General features: G+C 46.9%; 2 protein-coding genes and 1 long non-coding RNA gene across 5 annotated transcripts; 1 reads left to right on the top strand and 2 right to left on the bottom strand.

The window, feature by feature from the left end:
* Positions 1 to 11,607: 11,607 nt before the first annotated feature.
* LOC125521620 lies at positions 11,608 to 12,988 on the bottom strand. Its single transcript, XR_007289336.1, has 2 exons — positions 12,735 to 12,988; positions 11,608 to 12,594 (listed from the first exon to the last, which is right to left on the bottom strand). It is a non-coding gene; the product is annotated as an uncharacterized LOC125521620 (long non-coding RNA).
* Positions 12,989 to 13,022: 34 nt separating this feature from the next.
* LOC125521619 (fructose-1,6-bisphosphatase, chloroplastic-like) lies at positions 13,023 to 15,128 on the top strand. The gene is made up of 3 exons (XM_048686679.1): positions 13,023 to 13,450; positions 13,759 to 14,155; positions 14,522 to 15,128. Exons 1-3 carry the CDS (start codon positions 13,031 to 13,033, stop codon positions 14,920 to 14,922), a joined length of 1,218 nt encoding a protein of 405 aa, XP_048542636.1. The 5' UTR covers positions 13,023 to 13,030; the 3' UTR covers positions 14,923 to 15,128.
* Positions 15,129 to 15,339: 211 nt separating this feature from the next.
* Positions 15,340 to 20,567, bottom strand: LOC125521618 (receptor-like cytosolic serine/threonine-protein kinase RBK1). Of its 3 annotated transcripts, XM_048686676.1 has the most exons (9): positions 20,056 to 20,567; positions 19,836 to 19,901; positions 17,962 to 18,552; positions 17,242 to 17,496; positions 16,746 to 16,900; positions 16,579 to 16,658; positions 16,249 to 16,384; positions 15,898 to 16,047; positions 15,340 to 15,818 (listed from the first exon to the last, which is right to left on the bottom strand). In XM_048686676.1, exons 1-9 carry the CDS (start codon positions 20,069 to 20,071, stop codon positions 15,657 to 15,659), a joined length of 1,611 nt encoding a protein of 536 aa, XP_048542633.1. In that variant the 5' UTR covers positions 20,072 to 20,567; the 3' UTR covers positions 15,340 to 15,656. The 3 variants fall into 3 exon arrangements, with proteins under 3 accessions (XP_048542633.1, XP_048542634.1, XP_048542632.1); XM_048686677.1 differs by lacking the exon at positions 19,836 to 19,901; XM_048686675.1 differs by lacking the exon at positions 20,056 to 20,567 and having other exon boundaries at positions 19,836 to 20,049.
* Positions 20,568 to 20,785: the final 218 nt, after the last annotated feature.

The raw sequence follows: 20,785 nt of genomic DNA on the forward strand, positions 1-20,785 counted from the left end.
GAGTTGGGAGTTTCAAAGAATTAAATTCAAAGTTCTTTTGAATTTATTTTCATTTTGGAGTTATTTGAGTTTTATTCAAATTATTTTTCTCCAAAAATAAAATATATGGAAATTAGGGTAACATGATTCCCTACAATAGAAAATTGGAGAAAAATTAATTTGAAATCGTTTTGGTATTTTTAAAATGATTTTTGTTGGATTTTAATAGACTAGTAGCACTCTTTGAATTATTAGAATTTGTGCGTATTTTATTTAATGCTAGAAAAATGTTCACGTTGTAGATAATCTTTTTCTGAAAATTTTGTTATATTATATGCCTATATAATATTTTATTTTATTTTGTTTTTCTTTCTTTCCATGTCTGTGTTTATTTAAAAAAAAACTCTCTCCACCGAACTGGGCCGGCCCAGCTAGCCGCCAGGCCAACCCAGCCCAGCGCGCCGCCCCGTCACCCCCGCGCGACCGATTCCAGGCGGGAGTCCGCCGCCGCCACGGCTCACCGGAGCCTTCTCCCCGCCGGACTCCTCCTCCTACCCCTTCCCCAAGCCGCGCCTCCCCTCCCCACCTATAAAGGGCACCGCCCCGGGCCCTGTCTCTCCTCTCCTCGCCGCGCCGCCTCGCCTCGCCTGCCGTCGCCGCCGCCGCACTTAGCCGCCGCCTCTTTGCGTTGCACGCCTCCGCCGCGCCTGGATCCGCCGCCTGCGCCGCCGTTGCCCGCCGCTGCGACCTCGCCACCTCACCGCACCTCTCCGCCGCCAGCGCCGCCGTCCCGCGCCACCGCCAACCATCGCCGGAGCCGCTGCTGCCGTCGATCGTCGCCGTTCGGTTTTCCCTACCTGAACCGCTAATCCGGTAAACCGCCAGGTCCGGTTTATTTTGGGGGGGGGGTTTAGGTTTTTCTTTGGTTTTCTGTTTTAAAACCCGGTTTCCTTTTAAATCAAGTTATTTAGTAAATGCTCTCTGGTTAGGTCTTCGCAGCGAACGATTTTTCGTTCGCTAGCGTTCGGTAATGAACACTCGCTATTTAGACTTTTTCTTTTTCTGTTATTTTCGGCCAGGGACCTATTTGCGATAAATTTCTTCACAGATTAGTCCCTGTACTTCAAACCCTCATAACTTTTTACTCGTTAGTCCAAATCCAACGAAACCAACGCTCACATCTTCGTTATGATCTCCTCTATCCATTAATCCAACTCAAACATGTTTTTGAAAAGTTTAAAATTTGAATTAGAGCAGATTTGAATTCAAACTTCGTTTGATCATAACTTGAGTTTCGTAGCTCCGTTTGAGTTGATTCTTTTTGCAAATCGAAGCTCTTGACCTAAACATTCTAATAAGGCCAAATTCACATAATTTTGGTACTGTTAGAAATTGTTTTATGTTGCAAGAGTTATTTGCTTGGTTTCGATGTTTTCCGAATCGTTTTCTTCATTCTTTCTGATCTTTTGAGTGATTGCTTATGTGTGGTTACTATTGCTTGATTTCGATAGATTGACTGGAGTGTGACGAGTAGATCTATCAAGAGTTTTGAGTGCGAATCATCTTCATCAACATTGCAGGCAAGTTCACACTTTGATCATACCTTTTCTGCAACCCAGTTTTATTGCATTAGATCAATCCTCACACATTGCATGGTTAGGATCTAATTAAATTGTGGGATGGGAAGTAGATGAGGTAGTACCTATTACCTGTATTATTATCAAACCTTTGGGAGTTACTTCTACGTTTGCTTATTATGCCATGCTATGCTAGTAGACGTGGATTGGGTGAGTGATATCCATGACAGATGTGAGTTGATAATTTTTAATGGTTTATCTAAGGTGGCCACTTAAACACACATCTGGGTGGATTGAGGCACCTGATGTCTATCAGGACTTGCCTGTTTTATTTTGGACCGCCACCCAGGCTCAAAGGGATCATAAGATAATTCATGCTAGAAACTTCCGTGTGCAGCCACATGCTACTATGGGCTCTGGCATAGTTGACTAAGTTGTGCGAACTCTTACGGGGTGGACTAGCAGATGTAGGGGTTGTAGGTGGTACGGTCTACCCCACATGTAAGGTGCTAGCGCTTCTGAAAGATTGTGTCTCGGTCATCCGTTTCTCAAACACCGTGTAGTGCGAGAAAACAAACGGAGGCGATCGAGTCATGTGGGGAAAAGTGCGCAAACCTCTGCAGAGTGTACAAACTAATCATGATTAGCCGTGTCCCCGGTTATGGACAACTTGAGTATCTAGTACTTGAATATCATGTGAATCTCATCACGTTACTTCTAATGAATATTGTTGGGTTTAATGATGTTACTCAATTGGGATTGAGAATGCTGTCAACCATTCTCAATGTTCAACAACCACCATGATAGTTAAATAAATTTATTCCTTTGCAGTAGGGAAAAATTGGCTTTACGCAAAAACCTTATAACCATAGAGCTTTTCCACCAGCCAAATATGCACATAGTGATAGCCATTGTTCATCATTTTTCTCTATGGTGTGAATTTGCCAGTACATTCAATGTACTGACCCGATTCGGGCTGCAACGTCTCATGTTGCAGGTTTCTTACGACGAGTTAGTGATACGTTAGGGTTACGATTTCTACACTCAACTTTGCCGTTGGTGTTGATGGGAATCCACAACCTTGTTGCTTCCGCTATATGGATTGAGGTAATAGTATTTACGTTACTTTATACATGTGATTTACCTCTGTTATAAATCCTTCGAGTACTGTGTGTGTCAGCATATCGATCCAGGGATGACACTTAAGCACAGAGACTTGACCCATTCGGGTCGGGTCGCTACAGCGTAAGAGTTGTTGCTTGTCCGGATCGAGTCCGGCGCCATCTGCAATATGATTTGTCAGATTTGCACCCACACCGCACAATACTAATCTTTCGAAGTGTATCTTACCTGAGGGGGTCTCTTTGGGCTCCCCTGCTACGGCTAGTGCGGCCTCTAGTTGGGCCTTGCACTTTTCCAGCTCCTGGGACAGTACGGTATTCTTCTCTGTAAGAACCTGCATATTCAATGATCCTTAAATCAGTTGCTCTAACTGCTTCAAGTCTCGGGGGCTACTGGCATATATATATATTTAACCAAAATTTTCTTACCCGTATGTCTTTTACATACTGCTCCATAGCTCTGGCTAAACCGTTTTGAGCGGCACGGAGGTACGCATCTCCCGAATTAAAGGCATCTAAAGCCTCTTGGGAGAAACAAGCATCGCGTAGAATTGTCCGGCGACGCCTGTGGTTCATGGCACTCTCCACTTCAGAATTTGTGGCAGACAACCTGTCCGCATCCTCTGTCGGAGGAGCGTCCGGTGCGGGCCTTGTGCTCGCCTCCGCTTCCTGGCCAGACGTTGGAGCCTGGCTGGTGGAGGCGCGATTGGCAACCTCTCCGGATGTAGTCCGGCGAGGTCTCTTCGTTCTGAAGATAGCACGAACGTTAATATGCCCTGACAGAATAAATCCAGGGAAACAGAGGGTGCACTATACCTTTGCGCCGGCATCTCAGTCCGGACTACATTCATTTTTGCCCCACGGGGCCCTGCGGCCCCTCGTTGGCTAGCCGCCGCAGGTTCGGCCTCCCGCCTCGGAAATCTCCGCTGCAAAACACGGTTGTCATCAGAAACACCGGGCTACGTGAGGGTGGAATCTCTTTCAAGGGAATAAGACCCCGGTTTCTGTCACCTGGGAGGTCGGGATTAACCCTGGGTAATCCGCTGTAATGGCTACCAAGGTATTGTCCTTGCTTAGCTGATAGAACACCCCGTCGATAAGCTCCACCGATATGTCCGGATCCTCTTCGGAGTCCGGATTGAAGGACCGTTCGGGGTCCTCGGGCTGTGGAGGGCGGCTGTTTATATCCTTTACCTCCTGTCGCAGTTCCTACATTGAAGTCGTTAGACTACCTATCTAACCATGGGAGTATAAAACAAACGGGCAAGCGCAATTGTTCACTTACCCAACTTGGAGGATCGTACATACTGAATCCGGCCCGCGGGTTGACGCGGAGGAATTCCTCCTTTTCTCCCTTGTACAAAGAGGATAAGATCTTTACTAAGGCGGCGGCTGAGGCCGGCCCCTTATGACCGTAACGTGTGGCGTCATCCTCCCTGTTGAAATCCCACATGGGGTGGCCTCTATATTGAAGCGGCTGCACCCCCGCATAATGCATGCGGCCATGACTCCAATCATGGTTAGTCCGGAATGAGCCAACAGTCTTATCCGGCCCATCAGGTAAAGGACGTCTCTGTCGCTTTCTCTTTGAGAGCTCCGCGGACGCCAGCTCAAGCGTTTCTTCAATGGAGCACTGTTAAACTCAGGGAGACCGACCCGGATAGGGTCCGGTAGCGGGACATCATCTATGTAAAACCATTCCGAAGGCCAGTCCTCGGACGCCTTCTTTGGGGTTCCGGATAGGTATCCGGTCCCGGCGATGCGCCATACTTCGGCTCCGCCCACTTGATATATAGACCCCTCTTGAGAACGGGGCACTAGGCAGAATAACCTCTTCCACAGCGCGAAATGAGCCTCAACGCCTAAAAATAGCTCACAAAGGGCGACGAAACCCGCAATATGCAATACGGAGGCGGGCGTGAGATTGTGCAGCTGGAGGCCGTAGAACTCCAGAAGCCCGCGGAGAAATGGATGAATTGGAAATCCCAGTCCCCTTATTAGATAGGGGACGAGGCACACCCGCTCTCCTTTAGAAGGATTGGGGGTGCTCTCTGCTTGTTTTCCGCCATTGTAGGTGGCGAGCCGGCCCGGATCGGGACCATGTATGCCTGAGGGAGAAATCCCTTGGCCTGAAGCGACACTAACTCGCTATGCGGGATGGTGCAACTCTCCCAGTCCCCGGGTTTGGGACCGGAGGGGCGAGGGGAGGAGCTGCGACGGCTGGTCATGTTGGAATGGACCTTTGCTGGAAGCGCTCTGATGATAACTCGCAGAAAGGAGAAGATGTGGTTTGGACCTAAATCCCCATCCCGTTAAATAGGCGGCTCGTTTATACGGCTAGGGGTGTGGATGTAAAAATGTCCCGGCTTTTCGCACTTGTTTGACACGTGGAAGACAGCCATTATTGGGCGTGGAAGCCGAGGAGCACTACATTACAAAAATCGAACATTATTCCTACAGGTACACAAGATTTGGAGAAGAACCCGCCTTGCAATGCCGAACAATCTGCGCGCCGGACTCGTCGTCATTGAAGCCTGGTTCGGGGGCTACTGAGGGAGTCCTGGATTAGGGGGTGTTCGGGTAGCCGGACTATACCTTCAGCCGGACTCCAGGACTATGAAGATACAAGATTGAAGACTTCGTCCCGTGTCCGGATGGGACTTTCCTTGGCGATGCGGATATTCAAGATCTCCTACCATTGTAACTGACTCTATGTAACCCTAACCCTATCCGGTGTCTATATAAACCGGAGGGTTGTAGTCCGTAGGCGATCTACTCCATATACAATAATCATACCATAGGCTAGCTTCTAGGGTTTAGCCTCCTTAATCTCGTGGTAGATCTACTCTTGTACTACCCATATCATCAATATTAATCAAGCAGGACGTAGAGTTTTACCTCCACCAAGAGGGCCCGAACCTGGGTAAAACATCGTGTTCCCTGCCTCCTGTTACCATCCGGCCTAGACGCACAGTTCGGGACCCACTACCCGAGATTCGCCGGTTTTGACACCGACAAATGGTGTGTTGACAAAAGGTGGAAAGAAATATTTCATGACGTTAATTGATGACTCCACTAGATACTGCCGTGTGTATCTTCTGAAATCTAAGGATGAGGCTTTGAACTTTTTCAAGATCTACAAAGCTGAAGTGGAAAACCAACTTGATTGAAAAATCAAGAGGCTCAGGTCCAACCGTGGTGGAGAGTATTTTTCCAATGAGTTTGATGCTTTTTGTGTGGAGCATGGTATAATCCATGAGAGGACGCCTCCCTACTCACCTCAGTCAAATGGGATGGCCGAAAGAAAGAACCGTACTCTAACTGATTTGGTTAACGCCATGTTAGACACATCGGGTCTCTCCAAGGCATGGTGGGGAGACGATATTGACAGCATGTCATGTCCTGAACCGAGTCCCCACAAAGAACAAAGAGATAACTCCATTCGAGGAATGGGAGAAGAAAAAGTTAAAACTCTCTTATCTACGAACATGGGGTTGTTTGGCGAAAGTCAATGTTCCAATTCCAAAGAAGCGGAAACTTGGACCAAAGACTGTGGATTGTGTTTTCCTGGGATATGCTTTTCATAGCATTGGCTATAGATTCTTGGTTGTAAAATCTGAGGTACCTGACATGCATGTCGGTACGATCATGGAGTCGAATGATGCGACTTTCTTTGAAGATATCTTTCCCATGAAGGATATGGCTACCTCATCTAATCAGGAGATGCCTAGTTCATCGAATCAGGAACCAGTTACAATTACCGAACCCACAATTTCGATGGAACACTTTGAAAGTCCTGTGGAGGAGAACAATGAAGTTCCTATTAGGAGCAAGAGACAGAGGACTGCAAAGTCCTTTGGTGATGATTTTCTTGTGTACCTCATAGATGACACTCCCAGTTCTATTTCAGAGGCCTATGCATCTGAAGATGCTGACTACTGGAAGGAAGCGGTTCGTAGCGAGATGGATTCCATCTTGGCAAATGAAACTTGGGAGATAACTGATCGTCCTTATGGGTGCAAACCTATAGGATGCAAATGGGTATTCAAGAAGAAGCTTAGGCCTGATGGTACTATTGAAAAGTACAAGGCTCGGCTCGTGGCTAAGGGTTATACCCAAAAGGAAGGTGAAGACTTCTTTGATACTTACTCACCTGTGGCTCAACTGACCACTATTCGAGTTCTACTTTCACTAGCTGCCTCGCATGGTCTTCTCGTTCATCAAATGGATGTTAAGACTCCTTTCCTAAATGGAGAGTTGGACGAGGAAATTTATATGGAACAACCAGATGGGTTTGTACTAGATGGTCAGGAAGGGAAAGTGTGCAAGTTGCTGAAGTCTTTGTACGGACTTAAGCAAGCACCCAAACAGTGGCACGAAAGGTCACTCGGGAGCTGGAAAGTTTTTGCTGTAGTGGATATTGAATACGAACGCTGCACTCTTCGGCTGCTGTCTGTTCGTTTCATCTCCCGCGTTCCCTTCAGCTCCCGGCGCAGCCTCTTGCCTCCTTCTCTTGCGCCTATAAAAGGGAGGTCGCTCCTCTCAGAGAGACGCACCAGAATCTCTTCCTCCTCTCGCCACAAGTTCCTGAGCACTGCGCTGCTGCTACGTTCTTCCGCATCCCGTCTTGCGGCGTGCACCGCAGGTCGGGACAGTAGGCCTCCGAAACCGCACCTTTTGAGTCCTGTACGGGAGAAGGGTGATAAGGTTTTTGGGGAGCGCTCAGCGCGACTACTGGCCGCTTCATCACGGACGATCCGGTCGCCGACGACTACTTCCCCGACGACGACTTCTTCCCCGACGTCCACGACCTCCTCGACGACATGGCAGGCGAGGACACCGACCCCAAGTCCAGCGCTTCTGCTGCTGCTGTCCCGTACGTGTTCTTGTCTTTCCTGTTAAAGGTTCTGCCGCAGTTCCTTGTTCTAGTCCTTGTCCTACACATGATAGGTTCTACTTCATATATGCTACTTGCTATACTGTCTGCTTTAGATATGATAGGCTACGGTTCATATATGCAGAAGCTATTTACCTTCTCTCTGTCAGAACGCATGACTTGTTTTATCTCTACTATATTAGTCATGCTTTATCTAGTATTTCTGTTAATAAAATCATTTGGTAATTGCTCATATTTCCAACAATCCAAAAACCTTATTATAGGCAATTTACCCCAAGTGGTTTTGCTGCTTCCATGAGACCTCCTATGTTTGAGGGTATCCACTATAAGAGGTGGCGTGTGAGAGCAGTCTTATGGTTTCAAACCATGAGTTGCTATGACGCCACTCTCGGCAAACCTGAAGGAGAGCTTGATGCTCAACAGGCACAAGCTTTTCAGAAAATGGATACTTTGTTTAAGGCTGCTCTCTTGAGAGTTCTTGGTGAGAACATAGTTGATGCTTATGCGTCAATTGATAATGGAAAAGATATGTGGGATGCACTCGAGGCCAAGTTTGGGGTCTCGAATGCTGGCACTGAGCTGTACATCATGGATCAATTCTATGATTACAGGATGACTGAAGAGCGCTCCGTGGTTGAGCAAGCTCATGAGATACAGTCATTTGCTAGAGAACTTGAGCACTTCAGTTGTATGCTACCGGACAAGTTTGTTGCCGGAGGTATCATCACTAAGCTTCCTCCTTCGTGGAGGAACTTTGCTACCTTACTGAAGCATAAGAGGCAGGAGTTTTCCGTTCCGGATCTCATTGGCACTCTTGATGTGGAAGAAAAGGCGAGAGCAAAGGACACACGTGCTCGAGGTATTGAGGGAGGATCTAGTGCCAATGTGGTACAGAAGCAGAACTTCCAGCCCCACAAGTTCAAGAACAAGGGCAAGTTTGATGGTAAAGCAAAGTTTGAGGAGAAGAACAAGGCTGTGCAACACACGAACTTCAAGAAGAAGAATGACAAGAAGAAAGGTGCTTGTCATGTGTGTGGGGATCCTGATCATTGGGCTCCTAGTTGCCCTAATCGCTATGACAAGCGTCATTCTGGGAAAGGCGGCAAGACCGCTAATGTTGTCATTGGAGACACTGACATGAAGGATGCTGGGTATGGTATATTTCCCACTATTCTTTCAGTATGTCATTCTCCTGACTGGTTGATTGACAGGGTGCTAATGTGCATGTATGCGGTGATATTTCCATGTTTTTGTCTTATCAGGCCGCAAGGACTTCAACCGTGCTGATGGGCAACGGTTCAAGTGCTTCTGTTCGTGGTGTTGGCACGGTCGATCTGAAGTTTACTTCGGGGAAGATCGTGCGGCTGAAGAACGTGCATTATGTCCCCTCCGTCAATAAAAATCTTGTTAGCGGATCTCTTCTGTGTAGAGATGGCTACAAGCTTGCCTTTGAGTCAAATAAATTTGTAATATCCAAGTATGGAACCTTTGTTGGTAAAGGCTATGAGTCAGGAGGCTTGTTTCGTTTATCCTTATCAGCCGTTTGCAATAAAGTTGTTAATCATATTTGCAACAATAGTGAATCCAACGTGTGGCATTCACGTCTTTGTCATGTTAACTTTGGTTGCATGTCACGACTAGCGAAGTTGAACTTAATCCCTAGTTTCTCCATCGTCAAGGGATCTCAGTGTCAAGTGTGTGTACAAGCTAAGCAACCTCGTAAGTCTCACACGACTGCGGAAATAAGAAACCTTGCACCACTAGAGCTCATACATTCAGATCTATGTGAAATGAATGATGTGTTGACAAAAGGTGGAAAGAAATATTTCATGACGTTAATTGATGACTCCACTAGATAATGTCGTGTGTATCTTCTGAAATCTATGGATGAGGCTTTGAACTTTTTCAAGATCTACAAAGCTGAAGTGGAAAACCAACTTGACCGAAAAATCAAGAGGCTTAGGTCCGACCGTGGTGGATAGTATTTTTCCAATGAGTTTGATGCTTTTTGTGCGGAACATGGTATAATCCATGAGAGGACGCCTCCCTACTCACCTCAGTCAAATGGGATGGCCGAAAGAAAGAACCGTACTCTAACTTATTTGGTTAACGCCATGTTAGACACATCGGGTCTCTCCAAGGCATGGTGGGGGGAGGCGATATTGATAGCATGTCATGTCCTGAACCGAGTCCCCACAAAGAACAAAGAGATATCTCCATTCGAGGAATGGGAGAAGAAAAGGTTAAAACTCTCTTATCTACGAACATGGGGTTGTTTGGCGAAAGTCAATGTTCCAATTCCAAAGAAGCGGAAACTTGGACCAAAGACTGTGGATTGTGTTTTCCTGGGATATGCTTTTCATAGCATTGGCTATAGATTCTTGGTTGTAAAATCTGAGGTACCTGACATACATGTCGGTACGATCATGGAGTCGAATGATGCGACTTTCTTTGAAGATATCTTTCCCATGAAGGATATGGCTACCTCATCTAATCAGGAGATGCCTAGTTCATCGAATCAGGAACCAGTTACAATTACCGAACCCACAATTTCGATGGAACACTTTGAAAGTCCTGTGGAGGAGAACAATGAAGTTCCTATTAGGAGCAAGAGACAGAGGACTGCAAAGTCCTTTGGTGATGATTTTCTTGTGTACCTCATAGATGACACTCCCAGTTCTATTTCAGAGGCCTATGCATCTGAAGATGCTGACTACTGGAAGGAAGCGGTTCGTAGCGAGATGGATTCCATCTTGGCAAATGAAACTTCGGAGATAACTGATCGTCCTTATGGGTGCAAACCTATAGGATGCAAATGGGTATTCAAGAAGAAGCTTAGGCCTGATGGTACTATTGAAAAGTACAAGGCTCGGCTCGTGGCTAAGGGTTATATACCCAAAAGGAAGGTGAAGACTTCTTTGATACTTACTCACCTGTGGCTCGACTGACCACTATTCGAGTCATTTCCTGTTAAAGGTTCTGCCGCAGTTCCTTGTTCTAGTCCTTGTCCTACACGTGATAGGTTCTACTTCATATATGCTACTTGCTATACTGTCTGGTTTAGATATGATAGGCTACGGTTCATATATGCAGAAGCTATTTACCTTCTCTCTGTCAGAACGCATGACTTGTTTTATCTCTACTATATTAGTCATGCTTTATCTAGTATTTCTGTTAATAAAATCATTTGGTAAATTGCTCATATTTCCAACACATAGAAGATAAATCTGCAGCGAGCATACATTAATTAATATGCATATGCATATAAAACTCTATTAGATTGTCAATCAACAAGATTTAAGTAGTCGTTATTCTCCACGTGGGAAGACCTCTTTGCTATTCAAGAACAGAACACGCGACAAATATTCAATCAGGACATGACCTAACAACTCCAGAACTCATATGGAAACAAATAAAATATAGCACTTCAACACTTCACTATTGGGAGGAATGAAAGAAAAATACTCCCTCAGTCCCACAATGCAAGACGTTTTTTAGTGTAGTATTAAGAAACATCTTACATTGTGGGGCAGAGGGAGTATTACTTAACCTTTGTAAGGACAGCGAAGAAGCAACAAAAGTATTAAAAAAAAGTACTCCCTCCGTTCCGTGACGTAAGACGTTTTTTGACACTAATGTAGTGCCAAAAAAAACGTTTTATATTATAGGATGGAGCGAGTAATATCTAGTTGCGCAATAAAATCAGAAGTTCTTGATGATCCACACTTAAAGATGGGCTCGCAGACATTTTGAAGGAAATATGTACTCCAGGGCTAATTTTAGCCTAAGCATGATAGTTCTGAGCATGGGCATTTATTTCTCCACCTTTTTAATGTTTGTAAAAATCCAATATGTTAATCAAGTGAGGCGAAAGCCATGATGGCAAGGCAAGACAACCACATGCAACGCCCGAGGAAGGACCACCTGCCGGCGAGGTAATCCTGTGACACTGTCCGCCAGATCAAGAGAAAGGCCCACATGGCAGTGAGAACATATTGCACCAACCATTAGCAGGACAACAGTCAACGACGACTCGGACGGCAAATGGCCTGAGAACGCCCGGTATCCACCAGGTTTGAGGCTTTATCTTGAATTCGGAAGTCAGTCCAGAACAATTGTCTATGAGTAGTTGTTTGGAAACATTGGTGCCTTTGCTGGTCTATGAGTTCATATCTAATGGAACACTATGTCCTTCAAACACTTAAGCGAGTGTTAAGTGCTTGCTTTCATGGGATGATCGCATTAGGATTGCAGTAGAAACTGCGACTGCTCTTGCTTATCTCTACTTAGCTGCTACAATGCCAATTTTCCATAGGGATGTCAAATCAGCCAATATATTGTTACATGACAATTTTATACAAAGGCATCTGACTTGGGTGATTTAAGGTCTGTATTACTCGAACATACTCCTGTGGCGACAATTGTACATGCATGGTAGGATTGGTTATACTTAGACAGGGAGTATGAACTGACTGGGAGGAGTGATGTTTATAGTTTTGGAGTTGTGCTTGTGGAGCCTCTCATTAGAAACAAGCCAATTTTAAACTCATCTCATTATTTGGTGTAAGCATTTCATCAGGGAACTCTCATGGGAATTAGGGATTCTCGAGTTTTGCGAGAAGCAGCTGCCGAAGAATTGATGTTATTGCATCAATAGCAGAATCATGCTTGAGCTGAAGCAGAGAGGCCGACCATGAAAAAGATGTAAAATTGTTCATACTTGTAGCGAACAATTTCTACCTCGTTCATGGTCAGCCTCTCATGGTTCATGGTCGGCCATGAAAAAGATGTAAAATTGACATCTCTACGCAAAATTGGCGCTAGCTAGCAGCTAACTAGAGATAAACAGGAGCAGCTTATACCGCATGCAATCCTAACGCGGTCGATCATCCCATGAAAAGCACGCATTGGACACTTACGGCGCCGCGTGTGGATTCATGGTTTTCCTCACGCGCCAGCAAAAGCACCATTGCTTCCGTGTTCTTCAGACAGAGCGGCCGCATGGTCTTCCTCCCTCCCTCTGTCAGAAAGCAAAATTCTGAGTTTTAGCCGATGATCAAGGCGCCGAGATCTACTGATTATCAGTTCTCAGCCCACGCACGTTTGCAGAGCACGTATATATGGAAGATCACACGGAAGAATTTCTCCAATTCCACTGACCTCTGGCCGGAAGCGCCGCCTTCCGCCGATCCGGAGCTGGATCGGGCGTCGATCGGGGCTCGATCGACGGCGCGCGCTCGAACTCCGCCACGGTGGCTGGGAGGAGGAGGCTCCGGGGGAAGAGGAGCTCGGGAGGGAGAGGAATGGGGCGAGGGATCCGCGGGGGAGGACAAAAAAGAGTGGAGGGAGACTGGAGAACGTGCGGAGGGGAGTGAAGGAGCGTCTCTCCCACGGGTCGTCACCATCGCCATCCATCGAGCACCACCCACCACCCACCGGTGGTGGCCAGCGAAGCCATGACGCTATCCCCTCACACACTCCGCCCGCCCCTCCTCCTCCCCCTCCCGCTCCCGCCAACTTCAAACCGACGACCGCCGCCGCCTGCTTCCCGCCCCCGCCCGCTCCACCCGGCGCTCGCACGCCGCAGCCGCAGCAGCGTCCTCCTCGCCCGGCCGCCGCGCGCGGGCGCGGGCGCCGGGGACGGCGGTATGGCGTCGCACGGCTCGCACCCCACGCTGCTCGAGCACATGGGCCGGGCCGGCGCGCCCGCCGACCTCGCCGTCCTCGTCGCACACATCCAGGCCGCCTGCAAGCGCATCGCCGCGCTCGTCGCGTCCCCCGGCAACGCCGACCTCTCGCGGGCCAAGCCGGCGGCCGGTGGAACGGCTGCTTCCGCGGCAGGGCGTGACGCGCCCAAGCCGCTCGACGAATTGTCGGTGCGTGCTGGTTCCACGAGTTGTTTGATTTTGGTGTCATTGCGAGATCGGCGCTTGATAAGAGCAGTAGGCCTGGAGAGCTCAAGCATTGGCACACTGAATTATGTAGGGTTTGGATTGGGAATACATGCATTGTTTCAATGCTTTAGCTACTGGATTTGCATTTTTGCTCCTGCTACAAGTTTCTGCTACTATATTAGTTTGCTTCGGTTCAAAGACTGTACATATCTCTGATGGCAATATATGCACCTTGGCCTGAATGGTAGTGAATCCAAATAACCTGAATACTAACTTCATTTTAAATTCAGAACGAGATCATCCTGTCGTCGCTCCAAAGCTCTGGAAAAGTTGCAGTCGTGGCATCCGAAGAAAATGATCTCCCCGTTTGGATGTGCGACGACGGTCCCTACGTTGTTGTCACCGACCCGCTTGATGGCTCTCGCAACATTGAGGTGTCGATCCCCACTGGAACGATATTCGGGATATACGATAGGCTGGTGGAACTCGACCAGCTCCCTTTGGAGGAGAAAGCTCAGCTCAATTCGCTGCAGAGTGGTTCACGCTTGGTCGCTGCTGGATACATCCTTTATTCATCTGCCACCATCTTCTGCATCAGTTTCGGCGAAGGAACCCATGGATTCACATTGGATAGATCGACAGGAGAATTTGTTTTGACGCATCCGTCCATGCAAATACCCCCCAGAGGTAAGTAAGATGCATATGTATATCAGTATTTCTCGCAATAGGAAAATATGTATATCGCTATTTATTAGTTTTCTGATCATCTTACTTATCAAATCTTGATTGGTTCTTTTTACCTAGTTCCAGTTTCACCGGTACTACAAGCTTTAGCAAATCAGACTTCTGAATTTATAGTGCTCAATGGGCATCAACACGACTACACGAGTAACTTTAGAAGGTAGTATTATAGGATAATTTTTCTTATCTGAAATCTGAAATTGTTCCTTCTGCGACTTCAGCTATCCAGTATCCCTGTAACTTTAGAAGAATGCATGGTCTGACAGTTACTTCTATATTCCTCTCAAAATCTGTAATTGGACACAATGTCAGGACAGATATATTCAGTGAATGATGCGCGGTATTTCGACTGGCCAGAGGGCCTGAAGAAGTACATCGACACGATCAGACAAGGCAAGGGGCAGCATCCCAAGAAGTACTCTGCTCGGTACGTGTGCTCGCTGGTCGCTGACTTTCATCGGACGATCATATACGGTGGAGTCGCAATGAACCCGAGGGATCACCTTCGGTTGGTTTACGAGGCAAATCCTCTCAGTTTCCTTGCCGAGCAGGCAGGGGGGCGAGGCTCAGATGGCAAAACCAGAATCCTGTCCATTCAGCCTGTGAAGCTGCACCAGAGGCTGCCATTGTTCCTGGGGAGCATGGAGGACATGCTTGAGCTAGAAAGCTACGGAGATGTCCAGCAGAAGGTCAATCCTGGATACGATGTCTAATGTTAAGCATGAGGTGATAGCTTCAGGTATTGTAATGAGGTAACAGATGTATATGGCAAAATCTACATTTGCAAGCACAGTATTGTCTCTGTATTTTATTTTGTTGCCTTCTTGCCTAGGCAATTGCAGAGTACTGCACGGTGGAGGTCAGAAGAATTTGATGTAGTTCACTGTGAAAACAAAATATGCAATATGGCTTTTTTTTTGTAACGCCCATACATTTTACTCTCGGGAATATATAACTTACGAGCGACCAATGTTAAATATTTAAGGCAATTTTTCTGGCAACCCTTGCATTAGCAGATCCATGTAAGCTGTAGTAGTAACCAATTTTTATGCAGCAACTGAACTTATTCATCAAACACTAGTGCTGAAAGCCCAAAACTGCGAAAATGGAAGGTTATAACAAAGGACACATGAATAAACCCTGCAGATGACCAAAATACATTCCACTCTTCTATCTCTAAGCATGTTCCCATATGAGGAATTGTGACATACAGGCATACAGCCAACATCATTGGCCCTGGCCATACAGGTCACAGTACCACAGCACACAGTGACCATTGGAAGCCAAGAATGACACCTTAGATCAGCGACAGGGAGGCAAACGACAGATTGATCCCTCACATCTATCCATACACTCTATAAACATCTCTGGAAAGCGGGAGGATCACAATGAAGATAGTCACGATGTACAAAAAGATGCCGAATCTGTCCAAAGTCGGCTAAAAAGATCACTGCTCCAACGCAAGCTGCTTGTGCTTGTCCAGATCATTGAGGTAACTCGTGCGAGTGTAGTCCTCTGAATCACAGGAGTCGAACATTGGGGGCTTTGTGGGTCTAGGCTTTCCCATCAGTTCGAGTGATTCCCTATCTCCCTTCATGAAACGGACCACCTGCAACCAAAGGCATCACTTCGTCAGTTTACAGAACTCATTTTGCACTTGAGGCGACAGGGACACCCAAATCACTCACCGATTTCATGCTAGGCCGCAAGTTTGCGCTGTGGTGGATGCACATGGACGCCACTGCCAGGGTGAGTGCCATCTCTTCTGGGTCATATCCAACATCAAGAGAAGGATCCACCAGCCCCTTCATGTTGTTCGACTCGAGCAGCGGTTTTGCCTTTGAAATGATCAAAAGAAATTTATGAATCCAAAGGGTTCAGAAGTATGTAACTATCCGGCTTTATGTTTTCCATGCACATTTTAGGACTACAGTTGAGTCAGTTTGCTCTATTTATATTTATATGATCAAACAATAATTCAGTGAGCTAATTGGAATCTACTTGTGAAGTAGTATATCAGAGCAATCTGCTATACTCACCCATATCACCAGGCTCTGTCTAGAAGAGTCCACGGCTTTCCGCCCTGTCACTAGTTCAAGAAGCAATACTCCGTATGCAAACACATCCGTCTTCTCATTTATGATCCCGTGCATGAAGTACTCTGGGGCCATATAACTGTAAAAGGGGGTAAAATCAAAGTTGAAATAACAATGACACATTGTTTTGGTCCACTAGGAAGATTTTTTCTCTTTTCAAAAAAAAAGAGGAAAGCTCTGGGCTCTGCATCAACTGATGCAAGCAGCCAGTCTGGTGGGAAGCATGAAGTCATCATGAACATGGAGCAGTATTCAGAAATATATGAAACTCACCCGAATGTGCCTTCAATGGGGAATACAACCTGATGGGTGCATTTGTCAGGAAGCCACTTCGCAAGGCCAAAATCTGAAATCTGTGCAATGAGGGAGCAAAAAATGCATCAGTTTACATCATCAGGAGTAGTAGAATGGGCTAGGGCTAGTGTAACAGTAATACGTACCTGAGGTTGATAATCTTCAGTTAAAAGAATATTTGAAGCCTTGATGTCTCTGTGAATTATGTGCCGATGGCAGCCTTCGTGTAGATAAAATAGCCCTTCAGCGATTCCAAGTGCGATATTGAACCGGGCCTTCCACTTGAGGGCTCCCTTTGCACCTGATCAGCCAAGCTCCATTAGTCATTACAATTACAGCACCTCTAAAGTACACTCTTATTTGAGTGGTCCTTTTCATTAGAAAAGGGTATGATCATGCATATGTTTTCAACTGAAGAAGTACTACATGAAGTGATGGTGCAATAAGTATATACATAAATGCAAATTATGAGCTTAATATGCACTCAACGGACATCAGCATTTAAGATACTTTTTAAGTGTTCACGTTGTGTTGGCGTACATGGCAAGATATTTGCTCTATTTCTCCTTTTTTTGGAAGCCACCGCAACAAGTCAACTGTACCATTCATTGCCTAACTAACAAATTGTTCAGAGGACTGTACCATGGAGAAGAGAAGCCAAGCTTCCATGTGGTGAGAACTGAAGAACCAGGTGCAAGCCCCCTTCCACACTGAACCCCAAGAGCTGTGCCGCGTTTGGGTGGTTGACGTGCGCTATTATTCCAAGCTCGGATAGGAAATCGCTGATCCTGTCCTCCTTGTTGCCGCCTTTTGTTAACCTTTTCACCGCCACAAACTGTCCATCAGCAAGCTGTCCTTTGTACACCTCAGCGTGCCCTCCCTTTCCGATCAAATTATCTGGTAATATCGTACATTCAGATGTCAGGCAAAAATGTTTAGAGATAATTAAGACACAAAAAAGTAATTAATTCTGGCCAATAATGGCACTTTTAGTCTACTTGGAAGGAAGAAATAGAACTAGTATTAGGTTTCCACATCATATGGTCACAATTGTTGGAGGTACCACAATCTTGAAAACTGGACAAGCTAAAGAAACTAGTACAGAGTGACAACTGATGACAATAATGTGGTCTGGTACTTGAATTTTCCAACTAGCAACCAGTAACAACCATCATTAACCTAAGGAACAGTTCATGATTAGGACCTCAAACCCCCTTCACTCAGTGAAATCATGGGAGTACAATTATAAACCCATTTCTTTACGGCAAAGCCACATCCCACAAGCTTTGCAATGATAGTAACAGAGCCCAATTATCAAGGGCACTGAATGACAGCAACATAGGAGTTAGTGTTGCATGTTACCTGAACTGAATCTGTCAGTTGCAGCGCAGAGCTCGTCGTAGTCGAAGCTCCTCCATGATGGCCTCCACTTCTCGATCTCGGGGAAGATCTCCGGGGCGATTACGCTGCAGTCCATCTGGTTCTTGCCGCTCCGCATCCTCCCCAGGTACCTTTTAAGCCCCGTGCTCTTGGACCGCTGAGGGAACGTCACCGCCCTGGCCATCAGCTTCTTCCTGCTGAGTATCAGCCCACTGATCAAATTCCTCCACTGCAGCGGCTGCACGCTGCGGCTGGGCTCCGCCGGCTGCTCGACGGAGGAGCTCTCGTCAGAGTCCACGCTGCCGGACACCGATATGTCCAGCACGGCGCGGGGAGAGCTCTGGTCGGTGCACAAGCTGTTCTCATCATTGCAGCTCTTGGAGAACATTTCAGGCACCTCTTTGCCACCTCCATCAGAACCGGCACACTGGCTGCTGCTGCTGTCACTGCTATGCCCCTCACTGGTATCTTCACTCGGTACAGCGGCATCAGTTACCGAACCACTGCTGCCGCAATCCGCATCGGCAAGTTCGCCTGAGCTTCTCCTGCTCTCTTCCTGGGCCGCTCCTTGCACTAACCGGACAGACAAAAAAACAAGATTTACACAAATCAGCAGGAGCAGCCACAACAAGTCTGCATGGCAACAAAACCGAAGTCTCTATTCATGGACAAAACCAACCACCAGCCATGAAAAACAAGACAAAGCCCGCTGCCCGTCGCCGCAAGGTACAAATCATTGTCACACACAAGGCCCCATTCTATTTTTCCATTCCATTCCATGATGATTCATGATAGGGGGACGTTTGTGCTCCTCTGGTTCGGCGATGAAAAGCACATGCTGCCATGTTGATTTGCCAACCCCATGCAGGGATCCCCGCCCCCTAACAAATTGACATCTGCACCACCACCCCCTCCAAAACTGATGCTTTCCTTGCGCCTACCCCGTCCAAGGCTGCAACGGAACGGAATGGAATGGAATTCACCCATGCAGGGACATGTAGGATCAAGTGGGTGCGGATTGATAAAGAAATGTGGATGTCAACTTCGGGGATTTTGGTAGGGGATGGGGAAATTTTTGGGGAATTTGACATGCTAGCAGTCTTTTATTTGGAGAGATACTGGAGACAGCTCAACCTAAAATTTAAAACTGTTGGAAATAGGGCCGGAATCCGAAAACTGATATCAATAATCTCTCCTCAAAAAGACTAAGCTCTTGGTCAGTCCTGGAGCACGTGTGGTGGCACAAATTCAATTCTTGGGATTGAAATGAGGTAAATTAAATTTGGGTGAATTTGACAACCTGCCAGTCTTTTATTTGGAGATATACAAGAGACAGCTCAAGCAAATATATAAAACTGTTAGAAACAGAGCCAGGATCATAAAACTGACATCAATAATCTCTCCAAAAAAGACTAAACTCTCCGTCAGTCCTGGGAACACGTGTGGCGGCACAAATTGAAACTCTTGAGGATCGAAATGGGACCAAAAAAAATAGCTTAATTTTTTATTGCTACTACTACTAAAAAAGATATCCCGCATCTGCTTACTAAAGCACGATAATCATCAACTGCCTCTGTTTCATCAAACCAAAAATACTAGTAAACACTTGGTCAGTTCTTGGACTGGAACACGTGTGGTAACAGCACGAATTAAATCCTTTGAAGATTGATTGAAATGAGACCGAAAATAAAATAGCTTGAATTTAGTGAATACTAAAAAAAGGAGAGATTCTGCAATCCGCCTGATGAGGCAGGAGAATCAGAGGAGGAAGCAGAGGATCCGGCTAATTACTCACACCGGGGCAGCAGCAGCAGTACAAATGAGGAAAGCAATCAATCAGTAGCCACGGCGCTCACCTTCCTCGCCGGAGCCAAGGAGAGGATCCTCCGCCCTCTCTGCTGCTCCTCCTCCGCCGCCGCCGCCTGCAGGTTCAAGCAGGAAAAACTCCCAGAGTTTCGTCATGGCCCCGCCGGCATCGCCGGACGGACGGAAGCAGGAAAGCAGAGGGGGAGAAGGAAGCAGAAAAATATTGTGTTGGGAGCACCAGAATCTGGTAGAGAGGTTGAAGAAGGATACCTTCCGTGGAGGCCATTATATCCCTCCCCTCCTCTGCTTCCTTGCCGCTGGTCGCCAAGAAGTTCGCTTTCGAGGACAGGGACGGGGACCGAGCTTGAGGAAACCTCAGCAAGGACGACCACTGCTCCTCCCACCGCCGGTGCCTTCTCCTCGCATTGAAGAGAGGAGACTACTCCTCCAAGACACAACACTGTTTGAATCACCGGACAGGGGAAGCGGGGAGAGACGGAGGCAAACACTCCAGCTACGAGCGGCTGGTAGGCAGAGTACTATGGAGCTCTGCACGGCGACCAAGAAAATGGAGGACGGAGGGAATGGATGGGGGCAACCGAAATTAATACGGGAGGGGGGGAGAGAGAGGGAGGGGTGGCGGTTCTTTTTGAAACTGGGGCGGCGCTTCTTCCCCCTCCGCCGCAGATATTCCTCGCTTCTCTGAAAAGCAGCGAACAATGCGGAGGAGAGAGGTCTAGAGTGGGGAAGAGAGAAGGCGAGGGGGGGGGCAGGCGATGAGCGATGAGGGTTCTCTCTGGTGCAGTGCAACTTTATGTAGTGACCTGCTGGGTGCCCACACAACGCAGGCCAAGACAAGGCTAGGGAATAAAATAGGTTTTGCAATACTTTTTTTTGCGATCTAGATTTTATAATATGTTTTTGTGAAAGAAAAATAAAAAGAATTGTGGTGGTAATGGAACGGTTCTCATGGTCTCATGGAGTGATGCAGGAGGAGGGA

Source organism: Triticum urartu, chromosome 7 (genome assembly GCF_003073215.2).
Source record: "Triticum urartu cultivar G1812 chromosome 7, Tu2.1, whole genome shotgun sequence".
In the NCBI taxonomy this organism is placed as follows: Eukaryota; Viridiplantae; Streptophyta; class Magnoliopsida; order Poales; family Poaceae; genus Triticum; species Triticum urartu.